Here is a 12,460-nt window from a genome sequence, read left to right as displayed (position 1 = left end):
TCTATAATGCTTTGCTAACATAAAAACAGAAGGAACTTAAAAATTGAACTAGAAAAAATACAATTAAAGAAGGTACTTGGCCAAAATATTTAAAAATAGCAAGCAATTTCTTGTGAGACGCAAGAAATTGGTCAAAAATGGAGCCATATAATGTTGGTCAGTCTCTTGCTGGAGAAAAATATAATAAAGAATAAGGGAAGGAAACGTGATTAAAACTACAGTATTGAATGAGAAAAATAATTACTTGATTCCAAAATATTATATCGTTATTATCCTAACCAATAGTAATTGGATACATATTAAAATAATCATACATTATTAGTAGATCTGAACCATTAGATTTTCGTAAAATAAATGACTAAAATGTGAACAATGTTTTTTAACTTACTTCTTGAGTAAGTAAAACCTCTCATATTTATGAGAAAATATGTATACACTAGTAATAGCTAGTATAAGAGTTTTTACACTATTAATACATCATTTCCTATTAAACTTTAATCATTGTTAACCTTTAATTATGAGTACTACAAATGACTGATTCATTTTCTATAAACAAATCTTTACACTTAGTAATGGAGATCACAGAAGATGTGATAGTGGACGACCAAAAAATAATTTTTTTGTAGTAAATGAGTATTTGTTTCAAGGACCTTAGGTTATTTCTGGAATGTGGATATGAGAATAACATACTCCCATATTTATTTCAAATTTTAGAAAAATATTTCAAGGAAAAAGTTGCTAGTTTATTCATATTTTGATTCTTAATTTGTGGCATAAATACTATACTTCCTCCTCCCTATTTTTTCTTAAAACTTTCTATAATGTTTATTTCCTATTAGTTTCTGTTATGAGTCTTTTGGGAGTTATAAAGAAAAGGGAATGAGAGATATCAAATGGTTAGGAAGAGAAAGACAAAAGAAGATATTCATCTCTTTTGTTTGAAAGTATGAAATTTAAATTTAGGAGGATAAACTAATAATAATATTAGAATATTTTTCTTTTATAAATGTAAATATGAATAAGAAATGAATAATAATATATAATATTACTAGAAATATTTAGATATTTTTACATTTTGTTTCGAGAAAAACCTCAAAGGAACTATAGAAACAGACACGTGAAAAATTTTAAAAGGTTTGAGAAACCCTCTAAAACTTTTATCTTTTTAGTCCAACTCCAAAATAAAGGGGTGACTTTCTAAAGTCATCTCCTCCATTGCCCTTATACTTATTTGTTAGGGTCAAAACCTTTCTTCTTTTTTTAAAATCACAATATATTTTTGGGTAAAGTTCAAAAGATTAAAGGCAACAAAGGCCTATGAAACATGTTCTCATGGCATGAGATAACATGTTTCTGAGGTCACAAGGAACATTCAATTACAGCGAGTAGAAGAAGTTCCTGCTACTTTCTTTGCAAATAATCTGTAAAAAGTGCTGTTGCACCCCGCAATTTTATCTCAACAAGATTTTTCATGTGGGTTATAAATAGAGAATCCTCAAAGCTCTTTTTTGCAGCACAAAATCTTCTTCATCTCTTCTAAATCATACAGCATATATAGCAACTAAATATGGTAGAGACCATTCGTTTAGGTGTTGCTGTAATGGGTATTTCTTTCTTCATTCCTTAGTTCCTTTGCATTATTATAATGGAGTCTTCTTCATCAAAAAATGACTCATTTATGTTCTAATTTCTTGCAGGCAATATTGCTTCAGTGTCTCTTTATGCTGCACCAATGTAAGTACCCTTTTACTTGGTACTCTCAGCTTCACTTTTTTAGAGATTATGAAGTGCTAAATGTTTTCTATGCTTGTTATTGTGTAGAACCACATTTAGAAGGGTGATAAGGAAGAAAAGCACAGAAGAGTTTTCATGCATTCCTTACATCATTGGGCTTCTTAACTGTCTCATTTTCACTTGGTATGGTTTACCTGTTGTAAGTAACAAGTGGGAGAATTTTCCTCTTGTCACAGTTAATGGGGTTGGAATTGTTCTTGAGTTATCCTATGTTCTCATTTATTTCTGCTATGCTTCATCCAAAGGAAAGGTATCTTACATGCTCTACCCTCCTTCCTTAAAACCTTAGCCTAGCAATTGATACATCCTATGTTCATCTCTTCATGCTTTAAATATTAGCAATTGATACATCCTTTTTGAATGAAAATTATGCATCAAAGTTTTCATTATCTTAACTTTGATCCATAAAAATAACTTGTAGTTACTATTTTGTTGTCTTATATTTGCCTTGGCTAAGAAGGACTACTTGCATGCATGGAACTCTTGTTTTTAGAATTCATGTATTTTAAACTCCAATTAGCAATTTCTTCCTCATTTAAGTTTTTTTTTGTTATCATACTCCAAAAATAGTTTCTTTTTTGGGTTTCTTCTGTATATTTTTTTCCTGTATCATAATATATGACCAAAGATCTATTGTCCTAAACCATGTCACAGACCTATGAAAATATGTCATATCAATTAAAAAATTAACATTATTTTTTTCTGTTTTTGCTTTAATATCATTAATCTGGAACATGGTTTGGGACAACAGACCTTGTTATTGCATAACAAACATTTACTGTATTAATTACATATGTTATAGGTGGAAAAAAAATATAGATGATTTCTTAGGTGTGTACATATTTTTGCAGGCAAAGGTAGCAATGATCGCAATACCAATTCTGCTAGTATTTTGCATTACTGTTACAGTCTCAGCTTTTGCTTTTCATGATAATGAACACAGAAAGCTACTTGTGGGTAGCGTTGGCTTATGTGTTTCAGTAGCAATGTATGGATCTCCTCTTGTTGCAATGGTGGGTCATCTCTTTCTCTTCAAATACATTTTTTAGCCTTAGTCACATATATAATTGTTTAGATTATGTGGAAGTAGAGAGAAAAGAGAGAGAAGTTCAATCATGTAACTTCAAAGTAATTAAAATAGAAGTGCCTTAATTATTATTTTTGTAAATGATAAATTCAATTAAAGGCTATGTTACATCACTACTATTTTATTTTTATGGTTTTTGATTTTTCATAACATATGGTTTTTGTTTTGATTATTTCAGAAGAAAGTTATACAAACCAAGAGTGTGGAGTTCATGCCACTACCCTTGTCTTTGTGCACATTTTTAGCTTGTAGTCTTTGGTTGACTTATGGAGTACTCATTCATGATGTATTTGTTGGGGTATGTATATCTACTTCAATATTTATGCATCCTTATTTATTAATTAATATATTATACATTATTCATTTATATTTAATAATTAATAATATTAATATATGAGTGGTAAATGATATATTGACAGTATAAAAAATACTATACTCAATGTATACATATCAAATCCATATATCAGCCTATACATCATAATTTCATAAATATGAGAAAAAAACATAAATATTTAATTAATATTGTCCTTCTTTAATTATTATCACAGGGACCAAGTGTAATTGGAATTCCATTGAGCATTCTTCAGCTTGCCCTTCATTGCAAATACCGGAAAAGGAGTGTGCAAGAATCAAACAAAGAGGATTTGGAAAAGGGTAACTTAGAGAAGGTGGAGTTATGTGAACTTGGAAATGGAGGATGTGGAAAAGAATGTGACAATTCATAAGAATGGCAACTGGTGAATAATGTCCATGGAAAAAGGGAGGGAAAGGTTGAAGATTTTATAAAGTTCTACTTAGATTATGGCTTTTAATGTTTATCTCTTTTTTTAATTTTGTCGCTTTATGGAAAAAAATACATGCTTTCTTTTATTGATAAGTGGTTCGCTTTACTTATTTAATGTCTATGATGCACCAATACGAAAAAATGAAACATATGTAAGTCAAATATACAATTTTAACGTGAAATTAAATATTGTAATGTTGTCGGTCCGTATTTTTAAGTTTGTGTCATTTGAGGCTCAATTTTAACATGCATGGCCTATTTTTATAGCGGAATATTATATTGAGAAATTATAATAAATACGGACAAATTAGGACCCCGGTTCTAACACTAATATATATGAAATCAGATTTTAAATGTTATAAATTCCCAATTCCTAATATATACGCACAACAACGTACTCGCATTATAATTGAAAAGTAAGAGTCATATTTAGATTTGCTTATTTATAAATAAAAAAGTGATTTTTTTTATGTTAGGGTATTTAATGTTAGATTTTTGTATTATACACCAAAGTGATATTTAATGCCTCTATCTTTTTCTAGTACTATTAAAAATATTATCTCACACCTATAGGTAAAAAACTAATATGTTTTGAGGTGTGATTACTCTTCTTAATAAATGTCGCTCCTAAAAATCAAATCATTGACATTTTAATCATTATGAGGATCTAATGGGATCTTACACCACGAGATTAATGTCTCCTTTGTTAATTGCTCCATGTTGATGTCTACTAGATAACAGTATGCTGTATTAGGAGAACAAAAAATCTAATAACTTGTATGAACACTTAAGTTTTTAGTTAAAACTGGTTCCAAAGTATAATTTCCTGAAATGTGGTAAAATTTAGCAAACATGATTTGGTTTTTATTTATACAAATGTAATAATAAAACAAGGATGGAGCAATATAGGAAAAGAAATGAGTGAAAAGAGTCGCCATCGCTACAGAGGAATTTACATTCGGAAGGTAGAGTAAAGAAGACTAAAATAATCAATCAAAAATGTTATTTTAACAATTAATTAGTGACAATCTTCAGTAGTTATTTAGTTTGAATATTTTTTGAGATGTGTATAGATAAAATATAATAAATAAATAAAAGGTAGAAATAATTTGTTTTAATGTAAAATAAATAGTTAAAAATTGGGTGTACTAATAACCCTAGTAATAAATTCAAATACGGAAAAAAAACTTGTATAAAAACGTATAAAATATGTCATATTTAAAGGCATCATGTGTTATAAATATTTTACTAACTGTTTTCATTTTCATGTGGATATGTCTCCACACACAAATTCTTAAAAATTTTACTCAAAGGTCACCAACAAATTTCAAAACAACTACTCTGCAGGATAGCGAAAACAAGCAACGTTATAAATCACGCACCTTGATCTTTTTTTTGTTGCTTTGTTCTTCTCCTCATTGAAAAACAAGCGGGAATTATGAAGGAAGTTTAGATTCTCTGAATTCACTGGCAGAAAAGTACGAAAGCTAAACCATCATCATGCTTTTCTACTTTCAAACGCTTCTCCACTTCTTTGGAAGATATTCTTCACTTCTTTCCTATCATGCTTTTGATGGAGAGGGATGAATCATTCATAATGATATCTCATTATCTATCTTGAATCAATAATATATTATCATACGAATAAAATAAAAAATTTAAAAATAAAAGGTAAAATTTTGATTAATTCACTTTTCTTCCTTCGACTTATTTGCTTGAGCCCACAGTCCTCAAAGTTGTACGATAAGTACGAGCCTCTTGTCCCGAAAAATAAGTTCTATACACATACAATTGTACATTTTTTTATGGCTACATTAGGAGATTGAAATAGACAAGGCTAGGCTTATCACTAAGGGGTTCACTCTGAAAGAAAAGAGGACATCGACTACACTGAGACTTTCTTTCCGCTTTCTAAGAAGGACTCACTCAGGATAATATAAGCTTTGGTGGCTCATTTTTAAAGCTTCACCAACCAGATGGATGTGAAGACGACTTTCTTCAAAGGTATCTACCAGTTCAATACTAAAGTTTATCATCTGACTTGTACATCCATTTTTTTTTCTTTTCAAGCCATTTTTCTCTCGAATATAAAATGAAATAATATTTAGGATAAGTGATCTATGTCAATTTTTCACATGGAAGAAAACTCTTCTGAATTTAAAGTAAAATATTGAGTGTCTAAACTCAATTTGGGTTCCATGAATTTTAAAATAACAATTTTGGTCACTGACTATTCAGAGTGAAAATTTAATGACTTAAATTACAGATTGTACTTTTATTCTAATTATAATCTAAGTTGGCTAATTTTGGCCTCATGGCTTGAATTTATTAAAGTAATTATTTTTAAACTCACTAAATCCGAACAAGAAACTTTCACTATAAAAAATAGTGAATTAAGATTATAATATACCAAAATAAGAATTATAATGTAGTTTAATAAATTTAAGGTACATAGAGGACTACTTGAACAAGTTAGAGAGTGCTGCTCAACATCTTTATATAAAATTAGTTACTTTACCCTTAACCTTATGGGATAAATAGTTAATGTAAAAGATGAAATGGCTTCACCCTTCCTCCACTTTTGAAGTCCTCTCAATTGTTTTTCTCTTGCTTCTTATTCGATAAATTCTAAATCCTAATAATCTCATCAATGTCACATGGAAAGAATCAGGGGAGAGCTTGGGGCAATGGTTAAGGTAAGTTTTATCTTTTACCCGACCCTAAATATTGGTAGAGTTGTTATTTGAATTGGGGTTGGCCCTAAAACTGAAGCTAATCTAACCTCAGATATTGAATGAGACAACATTCGAACCCGAACCTCACCCTAGACTTTATTAAATATTACACATACTTATTTTAGGTAGAGTGTTCTCAATATTTTATGGATATGTAATTTGACATATGCATATATATTGTTAATCATATATATATAATGAAAAACTAGATAATCAATTATACTTTCAACAAAAGATGACATTACTCTATACACAATTGAAGAGAAATATATACAAATATGGTAAGTGAGTGACAATGAGACGAGTTAGGTCAAACAATGATTGTCTATACTCAGTCATAAATATCATCTGAGTCTAATTTTTGAATTAAATTTTATCCTAGACTCGATAAGACCCAACACTATTTAGACACAATCATGGTCGAGCCAAACCAAATGACGGGTAGTGTTGAGTCATTCTCTACACATAACAAAAGCTGCAACAACGTGGTACACTTCAAAGGATGTATATTAAAACATGATAGAGACAAAGTGTCAATCAAAGAGACATCATAAACATAATTTGAGAATGTTAAGCAAATAATTAAGTTAACAGAATAGGAAATATAAAATCCACGGCCTTACAAAAATATATTTCTAATTCTCTAATCTTCATCACAATCTTCTACTACCCCCTATAAGGTTAATGTTAACAAATAATTTCATGGTCATTGTAAGTTTGCAAATAAAAAGAATGAAAAAAAAATCTGGCATAGGAGCCATCACATGCATAACCCAGTACAATGCTACTCTCAAGTTACAAGAACGTACTAACACGTGTTATTTGGAAATTGAAGTGGAGATCAACACTTCTTAATAGGACACATAACAAGAAAGAAAGCCATTTTTAATTGGCTCATCTCCAATACATTTTCCCCCAACTTACTATATATATATATATATATATATATTATCTTCATCATTCAAGAGATGGATAAAAATGTCATTACAAATATAAATAAAATAATATAATTGTTATTTTATTTTACTTTTTATCTTGTTTTACATAATACTTATTTCTCTTTAAGAAAATAGTCAGACTCATAATCGAGGGTACAGTTCATTCTAAAGGTAACAAAATCAGTTTCCATATGTATCCCACTGAATAATCCTACCAAGTCACCACTCTTCTTTCCAATGAACAATTCCCCAAGACCCCAGTTTTTAGTTTCTTTAATCAGTTCAGAAAAAGTATATATGGAAAGTTCTCATCAGAAATGATAACTTTGCAATGCTTTTCTCTACGTGGCGCCATTAGATTTAGGGCATGGAAAAGTTATATGTGCATTATTGGTCATGCAAACAAATGTCTTTTCTAGCTGATTCTCTGAACAAACGCAGCACTTCCAATGGACACCAAAACCTGCCAACATTTATATATGCCCACTACGCATGGGATTCTCTGCCTTTTAAATTTTAACGCAGTTGTTCAGATTCTCTCCTGTAACAAGATTATAATGTTATGTTTTTTTTTGTACTAGTATTTTTTATTTTTTTGGTAAATAATTATTTTTTTAGGAATTCATAAGTGTCCATTCTAACAATTTTCACTCTACAAAATTATACATTAAACTTTGGAACCCAATAAAGCCTTACACACTTACACTACTAAACTAACATCTTGTTAGTTTTAATATTAGGTTTTCAGATTTTTCCTTATTTTTATATTAACAAATTGGAAAAGAAAAAAATCAATCAAGTTTCCCGTTACTTTCTGGAGATGGAAAGAAAGGGAAAGTAAGATATGCATATTCATTAGATTTCTAACATATCAAAAAAATTGAATAAACATAAATATAAAAAAAAGATAAAACATAAAAAATATGGAATAGATGGAGTAGCTATACACACAATGGTACATGTACAAATTTACATCTATTATTTAGAAAGCTTGAAGGATATAAATCTAATCAAAGGTTTTAAATTGTGATTGTATTATGGAATGTTGTTGGGAACTCGAGCTGGATGTCAAACCAGAAGAGGTTCTAATTGGGTGATTTAATATATAACTAATAATTTTTATAAACAAATATATAATTATATATAAATGTAAAATTTTATATAACTAATAATTATGTATAATTATATTGAAATACTATCTTTTAATATTTTTTGGGACCAGAGTAAAACAAAATATTAGAATAGAGTTCAATTTTTTTAAATTTTGAGTAAACCGTCGGGTTTACTTCCCGGGTTATTCCGGTTTAACCGGATATAACACGGTCGAACCGGAATATTCCCGGTTCAAAGCAGTTCAATTCTCATTCGGTTAAAATTGTTAACCAGAGCCGTTTTTAAGTTCGGTGAGTGGTCAAACCGATCAGACTACATAGTACGGTTCAGTTTTCACCTGCTTACATATATTTCAAATTAGATTTTGCAACATTTTAGAAATATTAAAATAACATTATCAGTGTAATTGTGGCGGCATTTTGGCACAATTACAGTACAAGCAATGTATCATTTATCATGATCACAATTTAAAACTATAGTGTTTACTAAAATTTGGAAATATGGCAAGAAAATGTGGCCAGTACAATCATAATTATGATTATGATACAATATTGAAAACTAGCAAAACTTTAACATTGCTATTTTTGTTGTGATAGCAAACTAAAATTTAGAACCTTGTACGAAATAAATATACAATATTATATAGATACATGAATTTATGTAAGATAATAACTTATTTAAAAATAATACATAAATTACCGTTAACTTTTGAATATGGTTAAATCTAATTATTCTAATACAATATTATAGGTTATTTTAATTTAGGAACTACAGCGATTATTTTAAGTTGAGTTTGTTATTTGTAGTTAAGAATATCACACTTTTTAAGCTTGAATATCATATTTAATATCATGTATAGCGATTTATATCTCTTATTTACTTTTATCTTTCTTTTATAATAATACACATTTTCCAAAAATACATCTAAAACTTCAAAGGACATAAAATGTTTTAGTGTCTAGTATAACAAACACCAATTCTTTGATTGCATGCATAGAGTTGTTGTCCAGTCAGAACTTGCCTCTTGTTCTTCTCCAAGATATTTTTCATCAACATCCAGATCACAGGTTTTTTATCCTTCACATGGCCCCAATTGAGAGAACTAATTTGAAATAATTCCGAATCTGATTTTCAAGCTTACGTTAAGGGCAAATAGTACCTCACTATGCTTGTTCACTCAGTGTACTTTGACTTAATCACGACCAGACCCGAATAATGTCGAGTCTCATTACATTTAAAATTGGGTTTATATTTAAAAATTAGACCTCATCAATGTTTAGGATCAGATATAAGACAAACATAACATTAACTGGTTCTATAAACGCTCACTGTTCAATTGTGTATAAAGTACAATATTTCTTATGTTAAAAATATCATTGATTCTCTTATTTTTTTTAATTATATATACATGATTAACAATATATACATCTTATATATCAAATTACATATCTAAAATGAGTATACATTTTATTTAATTGGGTCTCACGATCAAGTTGAAATGCTGACGCAATCAGCATTTTAGGTTGAATCAGCTTCAAGACTATGGCCATATCTCAACTCAAAAAAATGTTCCAACTAACTTTTAGATCGAACAAGAGATAAGCTTTCAACTTGACTCATGTTCACCTCTACTTTTCAGAGACTCTAAGATATAATAAATATTTTCTTAGTCAATTTTTTATGAGACCCGACACAATTTATTTTACAAAAATATTTAAACCTACAGATTCTATATGATTAATTCAAACACATATTAGTATTTATGAGAAAATCACCATGACTCATTCATGCTCCTTTTTCCACGCAGCACCTGCTCAACCATTTACAAGCTAGCCCATTTGCATTGGTTCGAAGCCTAACCCAATACGATTCGAAACTCATACGTGGTTTATAATTTTATATCATCATTATCACGTAACTAATTACCAAATTTCACATAATTATCTATGATCCTTAGGTAATGGTATTAAAAATAATATCTTATAAGATATGCTCATATATCTTCCATAGACAATCCAAACGCCCCATGACAGGCCAATGGACACTCTGTATTTTTTCTGTAAAATTAGAAATAAAAATCATTTAAAGATGGGCAATGCATGTATTCTAATATAGACTAATAAACTTATCAACTTATATCCTAAATTTTAATGTTATGTCAAACATGTTATCAATTATTACTCACCACTTCATGATGTCTCTCATTGCTATAAAAATCAGATCATCCATTAACTCGATCAAGCTACTGAGTCATTCATTACACTAATGAGTCATTATCATAAATAATTGTCTCAATTCATATTAAAAAATCTAATAAATTCATTATACAATTATATTGCATAATTTTTTATTCCAAACATAAAATTTATTATTATACATAAATATCTGATTATTTAAATAATCAAAGTCAGATTAGTCGAATCAAGCACAGTTTCACTACTACTTTATCCAAAAATATGAGAATACATTTTACATACATGATTAAAATTTCATGAATAACAAATTTAGAACTAATAACTATTTGAGAGAATAGAATGAAAGAAATATTATTATATGAAGTTGACAAGGCTCTCCATTCTCCACCAACCTCGGCATTATATTCTCAACAAAGCCACGCGTCACATTGCAATCTCAACACTCATTAACATAACCATGCACGTAGCCACGTACCCCAAACCCACACTCATCAATCATAACAACCCTTCTCTTTTTCTCTCAATCTCTTACACAAAAAACCGACACCCACACACTTCATAAAACCACACAGTACAAGATTCATTTTGAGACACCCATAATGGTGAAACTAGCATCAGCAAGAGAGTTTCGAACCTATGGACCAAGCCTCAGTAAGAACCGGTGTGAGTACATGAATGCTGGGTTATATCTCTTTGCCACTATTGTTCTTTGTTGTGCTTTTGCTTCACAACTTTCATCTGAAGCAAGATCTGGTCTTGTGCTTTTTCTTATTTCTTTTGCCATCATGATCCTTGTTAATCTACATGACCTTGTTGCACATCTTGCTGGCATTGATTTCCGGTTACCCTTGATGTCATTCGACCTTCAGTTGTTTTTTGTTGAGTTTGCTGTTCCTGTGGTTCAAGTGCTCGGAACTCTTCTTAGTTTTCTAGGAATTTTGTTCCTTTTAATTCAGGTATTTTACTAAACACTTTGCTTATGCTTGTAATATATAATATAACTTTGTAGTAGTTTATTTGTGCATGGAGATTTACAGTTAATTATCATGATAGAATTTGTAAAAGTGAGTTTGTATTTCAAAATAAACAACCTTAATTATCTGAAGTGTAAATTTCTATTGCTGGCTTTCAAGTTACTAGTGGCACTACAAAGGGGATAGAGATCATATATCACGAACTGTGTCCCAAACCAATCAGAATCTTACTACTTATTTTTTTGAAAGTTTTCTTTTATTTTATCAGAGAATGAGATATCACATCTATACAAACCTGCCATTTTGCTGACATCATTAATGTGTATATATCATGGGGTTTTGCTATTTCCCTACTTGAGAGGATCGTTCTCAAGATTTCTTTATCTGTTCAATAAACTTTTTTACTTTAAAAAAAGATTTCAAAAGTTTTCATTTGAAAACTAAGTAGGTCACTTCCTAGAGTCATAGTCAAGGGTCTATGAACAAACATTATATTACCTGTTTACTTAGCATACAAGCATGGACGGATATAACAGAAGCACATTTTAGAGGATGGCATGATATATACACATTAAGTTTTGTACATCAATTTTACAATGTTTAATGATATAGTGTACTAGTATATTATATAAAAGCAATGTAGGGGTAGAACTGAAATTGTAGGAGATTGCTGATTGCTAAATAATACTTCATATTCAAAAATGCCTTGGTATAAGGCCCCAAATCCCAAATAGGCCAAAAAAGTAATAATGTTCGATTTTTGAGAGCAACCCTAGACCACATAACCCGGGAGGGTCGGGTTATTTCGTTCGCATAACCCGGGAGGGTCGGGTTATTTCG

At 29.7% G+C, this 12,460-nt stretch overlaps 2 protein-coding genes across 3 annotated transcripts in view; both read left to right on the top strand.

The window, feature by feature from the left end:
* LOC109326918 (bidirectional sugar transporter SWEET3-like) lies at window positions 1,326-3,875 on the top strand. Of its 2 annotated transcripts, XM_019559825.1 has the most exons (6): window positions 1,331-1,604; window positions 1,698-1,734; window positions 1,822-2,044; window positions 2,646-2,807; window positions 3,060-3,179; window positions 3,430-3,871. In XM_019559825.1, the coding sequence occupies exons 1-6, from the start codon at window positions 1,568-1,570 to the stop codon at window positions 3,604-3,606; spliced, it is 756 nt and encodes a 251-aa protein (XP_019415370.1). In that variant the 5' UTR covers window positions 1,331-1,567; the 3' UTR covers window positions 3,607-3,871. The 2 variants fall into 2 exon arrangements, with proteins under 2 accessions (XP_019415371.1, XP_019415370.1); XM_019559826.1 differs by lacking the exon at window positions 3,060-3,179 and having other exon boundaries at window positions 1,326-1,604; window positions 3,430-3,875.
* Window positions 11,201-12,460, top strand: part of LOC109326917 — a 2,956-nt gene continuing 1,696 nt past the window's right edge. Inside the window, exon 1 of the mRNA XM_019559824.1 lies at window positions 11,201-11,602. Coding sequence (XP_019415369.1) covers window positions 11,246-11,602 — 357 coding nt within the window. The 5' untranslated portion in view covers window positions 11,201-11,245. The remainder of the gene's footprint in view (window positions 11,603-12,460) is intronic.

The sequence above is a fragment of the Lupinus angustifolius genome, chromosome LG14 (genome assembly GCF_001865875.1).
Source record: "Lupinus angustifolius cultivar Tanjil chromosome LG14, LupAngTanjil_v1.0, whole genome shotgun sequence".
Taxonomy (NCBI): domain Eukaryota; kingdom Viridiplantae; phylum Streptophyta; class Magnoliopsida; order Fabales; family Fabaceae; genus Lupinus; species Lupinus angustifolius.
This window is presented reverse-complemented; position numbering and strand designations above follow the sequence as displayed.